Below are 17,776 nucleotides of genomic sequence, written 5' to 3' on the forward strand. Positions count from 1 at the left end.
CCCACACACACACACGCTCTCCCCTCTCTGATTCTCACAGACCCAGAGGAATCACGACCTAGCTGCAGATCCTCTGACAACTTTAACTTTTTCTTTAACCTCACGCAGCAGAAGTACAGGCTGGTGCAGAAGGGGGTCTGTTTCCTGCATATTAAAGGACATATACGACGGTGTTTTTCTCTAATAATTTTTGCGGATTTTTGTCTTATAAATGTACTCTTTTTTTAATTGTTTCATTCAAAATATGCATTTTATTTGCTAAGCTGATTTGTTTCATGGTGGCTTTCACGCAGTTCTGAAAAAGTCACAATTATCCGACACAAAAAGCGCAAGACAGAAGCATTTCGAACATGATGAAAATCATTAGCAGCATTTTAACATCTGCAACTTATGTGGTAAAGGAAATGTGAAATTGAACAGATCCCCACTCGGTCTGGCTGAGAGACAGCAGCACGGAGATAAAAGTAATGAAATGACACTGCAGGAATGTAAATTGGCATTCTTCACTGTAGTAGCAGCACCAGCTCATGAAACATCCTTGACACACACGCACACTCATACCAGGCCAAAATACTGTTAGGCATTAATCTCACACACATCTCACTGACGAAAGTGTGAAGGTACTTTTAAGTGGGAACATTCATCTCAGTCACCCTCATTGTTTCTCGTTTTCTACCCCTCACACACACTCTCTCTCTCTTTTCCTCTCCTCGTCTTTTGAAGCGTTCAGATATGTCCAAACTGAAGTGTCTTAAGCTGACTTTAAAATGCAAGCTGGCCGTCTGCTTGTGTTTCAATGAGTTTGTTTTTATGGTGAACTGTAACACAGGGGCACATAAACAGTGGGGATGAACTAGTGTATTTGGCAAAAAAAAATTTTTAAAACACACACACACACACACACTTTGCAAACTCTTAAAATTACCTAAAGGTTTTAGCTGCGTTGACATAGCACAGGAAAACTTGTTTGTTCCTTAAAGGAGAAGGAATTAGGCAGAAAAATTGAAGCAGGATTTTCAGAAGAGGGATTTTATAAGGCCTAAGAAAATTTACTTTCCAAATTTTAGACCCAGCTGAGGTACAATCAAGTGTGTCCACATTGATCTAAAACAACACACACCGTTTTTATGAGCCCCTGTGTGTCCTTGATGTATGAAAAAATTGCACTGAACTCCACTCCAATCAAGGCCTCAATACCAACTGGTATCAAAGTGGCTTATACATAAATATCATGTAAACACTTTAACAGTTATACAATTTACAGCGCCTGGATTTTTCCTGTCAGACGCCACCTAAAAGTTTTTAATTTGTCTCACAGGAGCAGAGAATTATGAAACACTTTCAGGCAAAAGCTTTAAATAATAACAAGTGAGGTTAGATTTGGTTAACTTACTTTTTAAGCCCCGTTTTTTCCTCAGGATTTGAAAGGCTCAGAAACGCAACAGTTGGTGATTTTGTAAGACTCACAGATGAGGAAAAGGTAAAGAAAAATTTATCTAAACAAGGTGAATACATTTTTTTCTATTAGTTTTACTGACAAATCTAGCAAATACGTCATATGAAGCAAAGCAAACTGGGGGAAATATATGACTTCAGCAAAACTTTTTTTTTCTTCTCTCGTCTGACCAGCAAACAAGTTAATAAAAAGTCACAGCTCCCGTGATTTGTCACACCGATGTGCCTAATCTGAAAAACTTCAGAAAGTACACGCAGAAAAATCATATTTACCATTGCTGCATGTTGTATCTGACAGACCCCGGGGCTCCTGGCACTTTTCAAAGTTGGCGTCCTCAATAAAGTCTGATTTCGCCCTCAAGTGGGGAACTTTCTCCTCTTCAATCCAGTCCGATGTATATCTGGCGATTCACGCTCGGGTTTCTTTTCAGACTCGGCAACGATGTTTTTTTCTTGACACTTCTAGGAGTAACACGGGGAAACGAGCGCTCGCTTTTTCATCCCGAGATTGAAAGCGTCCCGACTTGAGAGAAAAACGCGCGTCGTTTGGGTACGGGTCGGTCTCACGGAGAGGAACGCGCGACCACTACTCTCTGTCGCCTCTCCTTTCCCCCAAACCGTAAACTGAAGTAATCAAGGAAACTGCAGGGATCACTGTCAGCCATAAGCTGAGTTGTAACTGCTTGCCCTACCTTGATGAAAAAAAAGAGAAAAAAAGAAAAGCTTCCTACACTTCCCCGGTGATTTCCTTCTGCAGAGTCAGCACAGCGGAGAGCTGCGGACGGTCAGGGCTGGGGAGAAGGTGGCTGCTCTGTTGTGTTGGGTGAATTCAGATCAGTGTTTTACACGCCGTGTGTGACTGTAACCCAAGTGACTGCGGGTCCACGGAGCTTTTGTGCCTCATGAGTTGATTTACAATGTTGTGCCAGCATGAGGATTCGCTTCGTCGTGCAAGAAAAATGTGCCAAAAACCCTTAGCCCCAAGATAAGAAATCGTCAGAGAGGCGTATTAAAAGCTTTCAATATTTGAGAAGCAGCAGTGATTCAAAAATATTTCTTTTCCTTCGTGTGCATTTAGATCATATATAGTGTTCTAGTCTAAATAATACTGCCGATTTTTAACAGTACTGTCAAAAAGGGGAGTTCGTCAGATCAGGCTGAAGGAGCAATGCATTAAACAAAAAAAAAAGAAAAGAAAATGATTTTGAATGCTGTATCAGCTCTTTACCGTCGGACACAGAATTTCATGTTATAACAAGAACTCTTCGCCCTTTTTCTTTTTTACTTTCTGTTCTCTAAGGCAAACACACGTGCGACCCTGCGCTTGTGCGCGCGCACGCGTGTTTGAAGCAGTTTGAAATAGTTTCCGTTGTTGCCTTCAGCAGGGATGTGACACTGATTCCCTGAGCTGTCCCTCAGATCCCTCAGAGTTAGGCGTGCTCATTAAAGTTTCATTGTGCACTTGTTTTTATGATGATTTGCTCAACATTTGACTAAGACATCTCGAGAGTGAAGACTTGAAGGAGTGAGGGGTGTGTGTCTGTGTGTGAGTGTGTGTCTGAGGGTGTTGTGTTAGTTAGAGGATAGAGTGGAACAGAAAAAGAGAAACATTCACTCTCATCGGAGTGACTGCCTGCCTGCCTGCCTGCCTCAGCCCGGCTTTCCGCTGGGGTGAGAGAGGCAGTGGAATCCCAGGGCAGTCATTTCTATCAAGTCAAGCGTCTGGAAGCCCCACTTGCATGTTTGGTCAAGGGGTAAATAATAGATCAGGGATTAGGCTTGTGTAGAATTCATTCCAGGGTAACAAGCTACTGAGGTCCCAGGATATGCATATTCATTCCTTGGCCAAGGCCGTGGGAGAGCGAGGACCATATGCCTGTTTGTCAGAGGGCTTAGTTTGCTAATTAAATGAGATATTACATACTTATGTGAGCAACAAAACAAAAAGCCTTTAAAGGATTGTCCAGAAAAAAATTGTGCTTGAATCTATTTTGTGTTGACTTCAAGTGCTTTGATGTTGCTTTAATTTGACTCAGGAAGTGTTTTCTATTTCAGAGTGTTGATTAACTGTGTAGATATCAGGAGCTATGGATGTGTATACAGAGCTTATCAAAGGCTAACATGACATTTTTTTCTTTGTTGTTTCTTTGCTGCCAAACTATCAGATGACGATAAATCTATGTTATGACAAACAGATGAGATAGTAAAGTTATGATAGTGAGTGTCTGGCTAGCCATAGTGTATTTTCACCTTCTCATTATTTTCTTACCTCATGATTTTTGGAGCACTTCTTTTGGGGTGGGCTGGATTCTATGAGCAGAGCCAAACAGGTCCCTGGCTTGTTACTTTGTCACTCAGAAATGACTGGCTAACAATATAAAAAGTTTTAAATCTAAGCTCAGGATTATATGGCAAGCAATACAGGTAAGGCCATTAGAGGTTTGGTCCTTTTTCCAACACCATAATAAAAAACTTACTTTGTCAGCCTTTACATTTAACAATATTTACCCTAACGTCAGTCACAGTAATGTTGTTGCCTGTACCCTAACAACATTAAGATGCCAAATCACGACCTCTGATCCACATTCAACAAAAAATCTATGGGCCCAAAGTCAACAGCAACCACCTTCATGTGATTTGTTTACTGCCCTGTTTACCATATTCAAAAACCTCATTGGTGAGCACAATCAACCGCATTTCACTAAAAAAGTGTGTAAACAGAGCAAAAAAAATGGCTGACAGAATCAACAATGTAGCATTAGGATTTCAATAAGTTTGTATTTGTGATAGGAACCACCAGCTTGCTATAGAAACCTCCTGTATAAAATATATTCTGACTTAAACATCCACCATCAGTGAATGTCTAAACCATCATCTAAATGTAAGTTTTAGGTCATGGCATAAAAAATACAAAATTTAAAAAAACGTTTCATTTTACAACAGAAAAGCCAAAACATGAACATCAGCCCCTATCAAATCTGATACTGCATATGGGGCAGTAACTGATCGATATTGGCTTACTATACACGTCATTAACACTAAGTGGGCATTCATTTTAATGATACTGATAAAGCTGAGCTGTGTACTCACAAAATTATATGCATCACGTCTTCTTAGAGGTAACATCTGTATGTATATTTATGTATTATGCTTTTTATTGCTGTAGTTATTATATGCTGTACCCTGACCACTGCCAAACCATAAATGACCGTACAGAGTAGATAAATTTCCTTCTGTGCAAACATCAACTTGCACTTCATGTATTCTGTGAAGACGACTAGCAAATTCCTTTTCCAACTCATTAACATGTCCTGGGACATAAATAGTGTAATCATATTTATTTTTAGAACAAATATAATGCATCTTTATTTATTTTTTTAGAAAGACACGGACATACAGTGTTTGCTGCAGGTAGCTTGATAGGGAGGAAAAGTATATGTTTATCTGTCGCTGTGACAGGATCCCACTGTTCATTAATTACCCAGCGGGACCGCCGATAATGAGCTATTGAACCTGCTGCTGAAGTGTTCCACCTCCTGGGATGGCCATCAGCTGCTGCATCACATTTTGTGGATCCATCAAATCCACAGAGGTGCTCCTGTTCATTAAGTTCCAGTCACTAGTAAAGCACAAAAAGGTCTAGAAAGGTCAATTCAACCATCCCCAAGAAAACCCAAGAGTTTTCAAAGGACTGGCTCTCACTGTAAGTTTTCTTCAACAGTCTGGAGGCAGTTAATGACCTGAAGAGCTTTTTTCTTTTTTATCTGCTTCTTGTCACATGATGTTTCTGATGCCAGATCGATACCCCATTCAATGAACACCTTATTTGGATGTCATCAGTCCATTGAATGGCTGTTATCAGTAGCCTTATACATCTGGTTGGATGAAACCTACTAGTAGGCTCAGATAGCAATTTTTATTTCTACTAATCAATGATAAACTGCCTGCTGCATAGTCTAATGTAGCATAATCAGATTACATAGAAGTCCTCTAGTGGTCATGTGAAGAAATGAAAGTTTAACTCACATTTTGCATTTCCAAGTCATTTAAATTATGAACATTTGAAATATCTACCTGCTAGTAGACATAGTGGAACACCTACTTTGTCTGATAAACAAGTAGTCATTTAAATGTCTAATGGCTGTTATTCTCTACCAGGACATGTGTGTTACAATGAAATGGCATCAAATTTATCTATGAACCTCAATTAACAGATTTGCCTTTGTAGGACTTCACACATGCATGACCTGCTGCCTTTCAAAACTCAATCTGAGTGAACCTGAAGTCTTAGGCTTGAACAGAAAAAGGCGTCAAGACAGTTTCAGGTGCTGGAGGTTGATCAAAAGAGAATTAAAGGGTTCGATGAGCATCACTGAAGTAAAATCGTGCCTTTATACTGAGATGACTTGGTTTATCAGTCTCTGAGTTTGAGCCCTTCTAATTCACTGAGAGCAAAGCACAGGTGTTGGAAATAAGACAAATACTTTTCTCATCTAAAAGCTGTTTTCCAACTGGACAACATTTACTCAGGGCGATCAATGTCCCATGTCCTAGTCTCTTCTCTCATACTCAAGGGAAATATGAACTTAATTTACCCTTTCACCAAGCAAAGGACAAGCTCTCCGGCAGCAGCCCAAGGGAAATAGTCTGACTCCTTGTTCCCACACATCCTGAGGGGTCTAACTGTGGGTGGAATGGCACTTTAGTTGGGTGAGCTGTTAGTGAGTGTGGCCCTGCAGTTCATGGCACCGTGGACGCACAGAAGCTCACACATACACATATACGACGCTGCCTCTGAGAGGTGTGTCTTGCAGATCAATTCATCCTTTATGAGTGCTCCAGTTTGTTAAGGGTAGGACCAGAAGGTCATCAGATGGGAGTCAAACAGACGTCCGCGTCATCTCTTTGGGGCTGGCGTTAGACATGAACAAGGGGGTTTGTGCATACAGTATGTGGGGAGATGGGTGCTAATGGGGAGGGGAGGGCATCTAAATCACATGCAAACAGGAATGCACATAATAGGAAAAAACAAAGTGTAAGGTTTATGGCGAGGGAAGGTTTTGAGCTTGAGTGGTCTGATTTAGGTGCACAGATATTGTCAGTCTAACGGCTGAAACAGGGGGGGGAAAGAAATGGTAATCAATGGTTTCTCTGTCCTGGGGTTTTGTAAGGCAGTCCAAGGTCTCACAGGATTCAGCCATGAGGATTGGCTCATGCTTGGGGTCAAAAGTGGCTGACAATTCTCCCACAGACTCCACTGAGAGAAATAATATCCCTCCTCAGGGCATCACTCGAACAGAAATGCGTACAAACAAGTCTTAAAATGTCAGCAAGTGGACATGAATTTAGTTGATTTAAAAGATTTGTGACTTTGGTTTCAAAAGACACTTGGTGTGATAGCAGCTTATTATTATCTTACTCAACAAATAGAGTCATCAGCCGTATTGCATAGTGACTGTGTCTCAAAGCCTTTGCTGTAAACGCTCACATGTTGGAGCCTGTCTCATTTGTACGCAGTGGGAGTGATGTACTAAACACTGCGCAGGTTTGACATCCCAACTGGCATTTGTACGATCGATGTTCCTTTAAAGTGGAGGACTTGTGACTCTTTAGTATCTTTTGTCATCTTCTGCAGTTCTCAGGTTCTTTCTTCCCTCAGCATCAAAGCTAGGCCACATTAATGCAGACAATATCCCACTTACCTGAGGCGGCAGGCGGAGACTGTGCTTTCACAATTCTCCATGGAGTGTCATGTTTTTCCCCGGGATGTGCCTCTCTTCCTTCCTCTGTCAGTGCTGGCACACCAGGGCTTGTCATTTGGTTCTTGAATTTTTCATGCAGGTGCATTTGCATGATCACAATCCTGTGTCACTTCTTCCCCTGGTAGATTAAATGCTGCCTGGCACTTGAACTTCCCTGTGACTCAGCTGAGGCAGAACAGAAGTGAGACAAGCGTGCTTGCTGGGACTGTCAGTGCAAGAGCCATCTTGTTTCAAAGGGTGGCACCTTACGGTTTGGCAATTGGCTCGCAAAGACAACTTCAACAAGAGTCAGTTTACATTTGCTACTGCAGTGCTTACATTTGTTGAGTCATACTCTGTAGTGTCAAGATGTTATTGCGCTTTGGTTTGGTTTGGCTTGGTACATGATCTCAGGAACCCAACTATTTAATTTTGCTGTATGCGCTGACTGACACGTGAATAGCTGCCTTTTCTTCTGTCAGAGCACCGAGTTTAATCATTCAATTAATTCTCTACAAACACCCCAGAGATCATGAATAGCAAGAAGTATCCTTTGAGAGACGCATCTGCAGATCAATTTTAGAGTTCTCCGTTAAACTTAGAATTAATATTTTGAGGTGATTCATTTTTATCCATGCTTTATTTGCATTAAACAGCACTGAGGTTATTATGTATGTTATCAAAAGTAGTCTTACTTTTGGCTTTTTTTCTGGCTTTATTGGATTGATATAGTGAAGACTGATGGAAAGGTGGAAGGAGAGAGAGAGGGTAGGACATGCAGCAAAGGGCAGGGGGTTGGACTCGAACCCGGGCTGGCCAGCTGCTCATCCCACTGAGCTCAACTAGCGCCCATTAAACATATTCTATGCTGAACATTCTCTACATGTATTATTCTTGGATGGATCATTGCTCTCCTATAAAGCAATTCTATGAGCAAACTGTGCTTTCAGTATCTACAAGCAATAGTATGTGCTTTTTTTCGGAAAAAAAAAAAAAAGGACCCGTTATTCCTACCACCCATGTATGTCCACTGATTTATGGTAATTTATTATTTATCCACAGTTAGCTTTGAAAAAGTTGAAAGTTACAATGTGAACCCAAAAAGAATACTCACAAAAACATGAATATTACAGTGTTTCATATAAATTTTACCTAAGAAACTCATAAAATTTGCTAGCTTATCTTTGGATCGTATAGATCCTGATCTGTATGAGGACACACATTTAGATAGTGGGTTAGAGAGGAATAGGACTACACTGCATTTATATATGCTTCACCTCTTGCAGTACACTTTGCATACAGTTTTATGCATAAAGAATACATCTTTTATGTATTTATGCATAGCTTAAGGAAGTAAAATCAAGAAAAGACTGCAGCGAGTGTGGGATTTTTTTTATAAATGTAAATGCACAAATCACATAATTGGTTATTGTGAAACTATGCTTGGCTTAGATCTGCTTTATATACCTGAGACAGTCTCAAACTCTGGATCAGGATTAATCTGTCTTTAGCAGTACAAACACCAAATAAAGTGAGATACTGGCTGCTTCACATACAGGAGAGAGCAGCAAGAGACACTGCCAAAACATGGTGGAACATGCCTGTGTACGCAACTGTAAGTGTCTGTAGCTAAATAATTTGATGATGAAAGAAGGGATATGTTAGAAGGTAATCTTCCACTCTTCACTTCTTCTCTTAAATGTTCTTAAAACAGCCTTCTTTTTCATAATTTGACCGTAGAGTAACCAAATCAGTTTCAGGTTTTCTCATAAGAGACGCTTTATCTAACATTTTTCAAGTGGTCGGTTTCGCCTTAAAGATTTTGACCTGCAAAAGAAGAAGCCAGATTCAAAACTCTGCTGGTCACATGTTGTCATGATGACAGTGAGAAAGGGGCTTATTCACAGATACCATGTGTCAGTTTGTGTCTCTGAACAAGAAACAGGGGGCAGGCAGATGTTGCACATTATGTACCAGTCTACTGCCTCTAAAATTGTTCTGCAAATGAGGATCTTAATGAGAGGCAGTGTTTGTGGGTCAAGGAACAGCCTAATCATACTAAGTCAATTGCATCTTTTCTCTTTGTGTGTGTGTGTGTGTGTGCAAGTGTGTGTGGTTGTGCGTGTGCATGCATGCATGGGTGTGAGTGTGGAGCAGTGAGCAGATGAACCAACATTTGTCTGACTCAAGAGGAGAGCCAGTCATCATATTTCTTCATTTCCCTCTCTCACCCTGTGCTCCAAATCTGGCTGGACACTTAAGTACATTAGCCACACAATATGGAGTTGTCTTGTCTCACCAGCAAAAAACAGATGTCAAACACATGTCTTTGTTCATTTTCCTTTATCCTCCCTTTGCTTATGTTCAGCTCTCAAAACTCAAGCTATAGAGTCGAGAATTATTGGGCACACTGTCTCTAACCTTACAGTGGCTCATTAAAACTGAAGACATGGATAAATATCAACAGGAGTAAGTACCTATTTTAAAAGGAAAACAGTAATTGTATCTGCCAAATACAAATAAAGATCAATATCAAATTTCCATGGCATTTTTCTTTGCCATCGTGTGTGGTTGCTCATGTTGTTCAAACTGGGGATTTATAACTGAACAAAGCAGTGCTTACACACACAGAGGAACCTTTATTTTGTATAGAATACATGTGTGTGTGTGTGTCTGTGTAAGTGTAGTATCAGGAGACACCCATCTGTACTTTAAAACTATGTTTGAAGAGTCCTGTGTGCCTAGAAATAATATTAATATGAACATCACTACATCATGTCGACATGGTTTTTTACCTTCATTCCTTTCTTTCTAAAAAGTAAACCTAGGACCTATCCAAGGACCTGAGGAACTGGGGCAGGTCCTCTGTCTGTTTGGAGCTTTAGCCAATCTCAGTAATTTCAAAATAATTATTAATTAATGCTTTAACATGCAGCTGTAACATTAAACTGAATTATTCTTAACTAATTGCACAAACCATCATGTAATACTGTAGAATAAAGACAACTTCATATTCATAAATGAACAAGAGTCAGCAGATGTAAAGGTATTCAAGTTAAATCTGTGATTATAATATAAAAAACACTGCTACATCCAGTTTATATTAATCTACATTTGCTCAAACACAAGATATTGTGCATTTTCCCAAAAAATATTTTCATTGTATCCAGCAAATTTTCTCAGCAAGGTTATTATAATAAAAAATAAAACTAAACAAAAAACTCTAGTGATAATTTCACTCTAAGTATAAAAGTTAGTGAACTGAAATAAAAATAAAAATTTCTGAAAAAACAGCTCTAACTTAAAAAACTAACTTGCAAAACTGACTAAAATATCAGAAGTCACGAAGTTAAACAAAATAAAATAATTTGACAGTCAAATCTAGAGTAAAACTTCAAAAGAAAAAAATCAACTTGGAAAATTAAAATTGAATAAGTTTAAACTTAAAATAAAATTAAATATAGTGGAAAAATCCCTAGTTTTAGTCTTTGGTAAAAAAGATCTGGTAAAATTCGTTACCACAGCCTGCCTGATGAGGCTTTTACAGACATCTTTAGTGAGACTTTGGTTTTCTGGAATACTGTGAGTCACCTGTGTTTAAAAGGTGTAGCATTTTTTAACTTTTAAATTAGTGCTGTCAGCATTAATCTCGTTAAAATGACATTAACGACATTAATGACAAGTTAGCGTGCATCCCCCTGAGCATGTGGCTGCCCGGCGCTGACACGTTAACGAGCTAACTGTGCTAACGCATTGACCACGCGCAGCCCCATGCACGGCCCGATCCACACTAACTCGCTAACGGAGATTTGCTGCGTTTTCGCAGTTATGGCGTTAACATCATTTAACGAGATTAATGCTGACAGCAGTATTTTAAATATGCACCATATCTACATGATATAAATTAAAAATTACTTAAATTAACACTGAAACGAACAAAAACTAAACTAAAACTAAACACGTTTCAAACAATAAACTGAAATGACAAAATCCATTCTGAAAACTAACCTTTTTTAGGGGAGCTCAAGTACCCCTAAATTCATGAATTGCTTGCCTAAAAGTATCTATAGTAACATTAGTAATAATCAGGCATTTTAGTATTATTTTCTGAAATTGTCTGTTATTGTTATATTTTGACAAGTGGAGATGGTGCAGGTTAGAATGATAACGGGGTTTAACGGTCCCGTGTTCTTGATGTCATGATGTTATAGCGCACTCATGCAAAAACGCTGCTGCTTCAACAGCAGATTTATCGTTAATAAATAAGATGCGTTGGTGCAGCAGAAAAAAAAAACTCCAATAGGTTGAACTTCTCACACAAAAGTGCCACATGTCCTGTGCTAATGTGTGCTAATTTCTGTGATTTATAAAGTGTCCGCTTATTTTTATTTGTTCTCTGAATAGTGTTAGCTATTGTACACTACACAGCTAACCTCGTTAGCAAATTTGAGCTTTTAGCGACATAAATATGCTGTTATATATTGCACATTACCAAACAAGGTGCTGATGTACTTTTTTTTTAGTTTGTTAAAGATTTGTGTTCCTATTCTGGTCAAATTTGGCTTTATTGTTTGTTTATAGTACAGCTTCAGTTCCAGCTGATATCAGGTCAAAAGGCTGTTATGTGTCACTGGATAAGCGTCAGTTTATGCCTTTTTTTAGGTTGTAAACTGTGTTTCACTGTTACATTTAAGTTTTTGTTAGCAGCGCAAAGACAGAGAATAAGATAGAGAGGGAGAGAAAGGGAGAGAGCAGGATGAAAGCAGCAAAAAGAAACAAGAGTGGACATTTAGTCAAAGTCAACACAAAATTGTAAAGCCAACTGGTGTAGCTCCTGTTTTGACCACATTCATTGATGATGACTTCACATAACTAAGCAGTGTGTTCTACTGATATCAAATGGAAATCCTTATAATAATGACTCTTATAATAATTATTATAAGATTTTTTTTATTGAATACAGTGCATTTGTATGTTATTATCAGTGCAAAGAAGTGAGGAGGATGGAAAGAGAGAGCAGAAAGACTGTACATGAGCAGGAAGAACCAGGTGAGTAAATAGGCAGATATTGAAGTAAGATGGAAAAAGAATAATTGTGTTTCACAAAATATTTTTACATGCAATTCATAGATGCTTTGTACGCTTTTTCAGTAGCATGCGTAAAAATGCCCGTGGACATTCTAGACAGAACTTATTTAAGTGAATGATAGCTTTTTAAGGGATTCATTCCACTCTAAACTTGGCTCAACAGAATCAAATTGATGTGACAGACTACAAATCTATTTGTCTGCACAATAAAAGGAGGGTTTTGTATAAATTAAAAAAAACTATATTGTAAAAGCAGCTCTTACATGTTTGCTTCATATCCATGTGTATGGACAGGGAGAGTGATTTTCTGCCATCTTTATTGAAAGTGGTTTATGATTCAGATGACTGCACGTGGTTAAGAGGCTGAAACAAAGTTGTGCATTTTTATCCTTTCTCTTTGCAAATAGTTACTTCTTACTTTGGAGAATTCTGGTCTAAACCTATGCCCAAAGTTTGATAACTAAATTGACCACCTTAAAACAAGTGTATAATATTGAAAGGTGTGATTATTCACTTTGAATTACTCTTAAACACTAGCCCATTTAACTAATTCAGTTGCTTTTGAAGGTAAGATTGTAACATGCACCCAGTTGAAATTGCATTGAATGCATTTGCAGGCAGCATATTCTGCCTGCAAATGCCACATAATATTAATTATGTGGCACTGTGCACATAACATGATGACTGGGGGTTGAGCCCCCCTAGAACTCTGAACCTAGATTCGCCCCTGAATCTCAATGAAAGTGACCTGAATTGAAAACAAAAATTAAAAGTGAAAAAGAAAAAAATATATATCAGAAAATACAAAACTATGAAACTATTCCTTTTCATAAATAGGGGGAAACCTTCTTAAAATCACAGTTCAGGAGGCTATCAGTGTGCAGCTCTTCATTTTGGAAAACAAATGAAAAACAGCAACAAACAACTTAGCGTTTTAACAAATCACAAAAAAGCCAATCAAAACTGACCCTAGCGTTCCTTTGCCGATCCCGATCATACTGCCATCTATGAACTGCTACTGTCGTGAAGTGACGTGACGGCTGTGACGCGAAGGGGCAGAAGCGGAAAACAGCGGGCTTGTTTGAAAAGAGGAAACCGTCTCCCTGGTTACTGACAGCCGTGTTATCCACACAGAAGTTTCATCTGGCGTTGTACAAAACAATATAACGGATGTACACGGGTGAACCCTTCAATTTCTCACAGTTCGAAGTATGTCGTGACGTTTTTTTCTAGCGCTCTGACTTCAGAAAGCTGTCAACACCAGAAAGAGTGTAACTCTTTATGCTTTACGTGGCTAACGCTAGCTAAGTAATCTCAGTGTTGGTCTTCCTGGTGCTGCTGCAGGGTTGATATCTGCCTGGTTAGCAAGCGATCGAAATAGGTAAGAACTTATCAGTCTTCCTGGACGCTTGCTTATTTCTTCCTCAGCTCGCGGTAGAAACCTGGAACCCCAATATGCTAACATCACATAAATAAATACAAAGTCCCTGTCGATATGGTTTCAGTCAGCTAAAATCCTTTCCAAGTAGTTTTGTCAATCCGATGCAAAGCAGTCTAATCACATGTTGTTTAAATAGCTGAGCTGTGCCATGTTTGTTTTGATCCACTGCTGCAAGTTACTGAGATTTTTCTTTTAATATTTCATCACTACAACCCTTTTTCTTTTGCCTTCTTGCAGGTCTGAAAATGAGCTCAAAAGATGATGCTGGCACCCTGGTATTGGAGGAGCAGGTGAAGACTTTATCAGATGAGCTTTTGCAATGCCAGGTGTGTGAATGCATTTTGTTTTGGGTTTTTGTTTTAAAGCCATGTGTACACGCTTCTGTACTTTATCACTGCTCATTGTACAATGTTGGATTTAGTTAAAAGTGGGAGAAAAAACCCCATTTGATTTCCCTAAAATAGTGATTTGTCCAGATTACTTGAATATAACATCGTTACAACCCTTATCATTACATCACAAACAAAGCATTCATTTGGCTGTGATTTCTACATAACTCTTGTCAGTGTTAAAAAGTGTAACTCACTATATTAATCTTTACTTTATTTATCACTATGACTTTTTTCAGACTACATATGTATCACACAGTTGTCAGCACCTTTTACTCTCCAGGCTGAGCATTCATTTTTTTTCAATTCTCACTCTCTGCTATAAATTGTGGACCTTCATTAATTTCAAAATTAAGTAATTACTGTTAATTTGATCTCTGTGTGATGCATACCAGCCGTGTCACCAGACTTTATTTAATATAAAATGAGGATTGATGGAAAGATAAGCATGAGAATATAATTTCGAGGTCTGTGAATAACTAGCAGGAAAACCACCCCTTTACATGATGCTACTTGTGATTTTAAAATAAAGCACATTTGACTGACTAGATAAAGCATATTTATCTCCCTCATACATATGTAAATATCCTGATTATACCCTTAATGAATGTCTAGCACTGACAGGAAAAAGTGTGGAGGGCCCCGTCAGATAATACACACACAGGCACGACATGCTCATGAGCAGATTTCCAAAGGCTTTCATGTTCATTTTGTGAGTCAGTGATTGAGGGAGTCCTTGCATACTCACCACCAGGTGGTGTCTAATAACATGAGTGAATTGATCCCAGCATTTCTCACTTTGTGTATCCACACCACCTTGCTACACAGGTAGGCAGACAGCTGTGGGGTTCAGCAGATGAGGTGTTATATTTGAGTTTTGTAATAGAAGTAGAAATATAAACCGCCTAACATGTTGGGCACAAACATTCGTTGTGCTGCTGTTTGTGTGTAACCACATGTGCGCCTGTTACCTTATTTATCCTCTGCATAAACTTTGGTTTGACTTCGGGAGCCAATTTTCAAGTGTTTATTCAGTGAGAGAACACAAAGGCATCAGAGTGGAGTGAATCCATGTATTGACGTATGTGATTAAATAAACAAAAGCAACATATTGTGTCTTATGCAAATGCACCGGTAGTCAGTGTGAGTAAGTGACAGCTGAAATAACTTTGCCGGAGACAAGAGGGGAAAAAATCCCCACGAATGTAATAAAAATGTTTATGTAACTGGTTTTGTTAACCTGGGGTTTATTTACTAGAGCTGTTTGTCAAATGATAGAGATGACAGGAAAGTGGAGAGATTTCTGTCAAAGGAAACAAACTTTTCTTGTTCACTGCATGCAGACTGATTATGGTTATGTGGGCAATCATTCTCCAGAGGCCCATTCTTAGTTTTGCCTTGACACACCTTAAAAAAGAAAGAAAAAGAATTACATATGAGTGATGAAACAGTATGAAAGTCAGTGAATAAAAAGTGATACAATTATTTGGCAAGTAAATTTATTTTTAAGACAAAAGTAGTGTCATCTGATAATGTTAGTTTTGCAAATTTTCTCCATGAATTTTGCCCCAAGAAAATATTAGCCAACCAAAACCCTCTCTGACATATAATTTTTGTAATACCGTGATTAGATTGTTTCTCTCAGGGTATTCCGGCTTCATCGCACGGTTCAAAGACGTGTGCGTTAGGCTAACTTGTGATCCTAAATCGGCCGTAGATGTGTGTCTCTGTGTCATCCCTGAGATAGACTGGCGACCTGCCCAGCTGGAATAGCCTCCAACCCAACAACCCTGAAATGGATAAGAGTAGGCCTTTTGCCTGCAAACTTTAACATTTGATTGCACCTTTAAACTTAAAAACCATTATAAAACATGTTATTCTCACTTGTATTTAGGACTACGCGCTGTATACTTTGTTCACTTCAGACTCACTTATATTGAGCTGACACGAAAGCCATCTTTGGTGGTCTTATCTGGAGTAGATCACTGATTCTGCATATCTGAGGACGTTAAGTTCTACCGTGCACAATTTAAATTGTGGCATTTGAATACTACTGATGTCTTAAGTCTCTTGCATGATTACTTCAGGACAGCCATTAACTACAAAGACACTCATCTGTCAGCCAGCAAATGTTCCTGCTAGACCATGCTAATTTTATTAATATGTGCTGAATTCCAGTGGCTCTCGCTCTCTCTCTGGTATGTTTAGCTCGTGGTGTTTCAGTTTCTAGATTCAAAATGAATAATTCAGCCATCATCAAACACACATTCAGTGCATCTTTAAGTACGCATACGGCCGAGGAGAGCTCTTGATGAGGGTCCTGACTGAACATTTGTCCATGGAAGGGCTAATGGCAGCCAAAGGCCAGGCAGAGGGAGACCATGTATTTCAAGTAAACCATGCTGCCTAATTTAATCGTTAGCTGCATTCCAGGGTTGATTTGGTGAGATCTCTATCCCCGCTTCACCCCGCTCCCGATCTGTCTATCCACACACCAAAACACACAGATGCGCATCGAGACAGAGATCTACAGTCCTTCCACTTTATATGTTCAGCTCATGGTCTTATCAAGGTCTGCTTCTGCCACTTCAGTAAATAATTGATTAGACACTTTTGAGAAGGGGGTTAAAATTCATGTGCTAATTGGAGACCAGTAGATTCCAGTGGGAGGGATGACTTTTATCTTATGATGATGTGAACATAATTTATCAGATAATTTTATATTAAGTCGATTTGGTATAATTCTGTCTTTTAATGTCAGAAAATGTAGTTTTTAGATGTCCCTCATTAAATGTAATGTAGCTTAAAAATGTTTGAAAAACCAGCGAGACAATTTGAATTGGAAATGTGTCAGGGGCTGGCTGGGTTTTTCTGCTTGAAGATGACTCTCTCTGTCATCAGTTTTGAGTTTCTTCGGGGCTAGTTACTTTGGAGCTGTAGTGGAAAACATATCCGGAGAGCAATTGATTAATAAAGAAAAATGCAAGCTCGACTGCTGTGTTTTGATTTGGATCCCTGCTCTCCCCAGTCATAAATAGTGCATAATGACAAGTGTCAATGCTCGCTCCCCTTGAGTCGAAGGTCACATCTCAGCGATGGAGATTGCCGCTAGAAAGAGGTTCATGATTAGAGAGGGCAGGACAGATGAAAAAAATATTATATATTTATATTTTTACAAGTTCTCTAAATTATTGATTGACTTCCCCCAGTTGTCATATGCTAATGTCACTGAGCATCCAAATTTTTTGTTTCTCACTGAAAAAGGGCTGTGATGTGTTGCTGCTTTTCCTTTTAGGGGCTTATCAAATGCAAATTTTATCATCGCATTTCTCAAAAATAATTTCTCTTCACTTGCTGAATCCTTTACTTTCACAGGCAGACAAGGAGTTTGTGTGGTCTCTGTGGAAAAGGCTGCAAGTGGCAAATCCAGACTTGACCCAGGCTGTCAGTTTGGTGGTTGAGCGGTGAGTGGATTCATCTTTCACATTGCTACCTGAGAGGCTCAGCAGACGAACCTTCCCCTTATCTCGCAAGTGAAGAGAAGCAAGTGTGTGTGTGTGTGTGTGTGTGTGTGTGTGTGTGTGTGTGTGTGTGTGTGTGTGTGTGTGTGTGTGTGTGTGTGTGTGTGTGTGTGTGTGTGTGTGTGTGTGTGTGTGTGTGAA

At 39.2% G+C, this 17,776-nt stretch overlaps 2 protein-coding genes across 7 annotated transcripts in view; one reads left to right on the forward strand and one right to left on the reverse strand.

The window, feature by feature from the left end:
- Positions 1-7,693, reverse strand: part of bnc2 (basonuclin zinc finger protein 2) — a 174,381-nt gene extending 166,688 nt beyond the window's left edge. For 3 of the 5 annotated variants that reach the window (XM_085161525.1, XM_085161524.1, XM_085161522.1), the window contains exon 1: positions 1,729-7,692. In XM_085161525.1, coding sequence (XP_085017651.1) covers positions 1,729-1,731 — 3 coding nt within the window. In that variant the 5' untranslated portion in view covers positions 1,732-7,692. Of the gene's footprint in view, positions 1-1,728 lie in introns of all 5 variants that reach the window. The other 2 variants (XM_085161526.1, XM_085161531.1) reach the window with 2 other exon arrangements.
- Positions 7,694-13,326: 5,633 nt separating this feature from the next.
- Positions 13,327-17,776, forward strand: part of cntln (centlein, centrosomal protein) — a 95,101-nt gene continuing 90,651 nt past the window's right edge. The window contains exons 1-3 of one of the 2 annotated variants that reach the window (XM_085162089.1): positions 13,327-13,665; positions 13,963-14,051; positions 17,490-17,578. In XM_085162089.1, the coding sequence (XP_085018215.1) occupies positions 13,971-14,051; positions 17,490-17,578 (170 nt within the window). In that variant the 5' untranslated portion in view covers positions 13,327-13,665; positions 13,963-13,970. The remainder of the gene's footprint in view (positions 13,666-13,962; positions 14,052-17,489; positions 17,579-17,776) is intronic. The other variant, XM_085162088.1, reaches the window with a different exon arrangement.

Source organism: Neolamprologus multifasciatus, chromosome 6 (genome assembly GCF_963576455.1).
Source record: "Neolamprologus multifasciatus chromosome 6, fNeoMul1.2, whole genome shotgun sequence".
NCBI lineage: Eukaryota > Metazoa > Chordata > Actinopteri > Cichliformes > Cichlidae > Neolamprologus > Neolamprologus multifasciatus.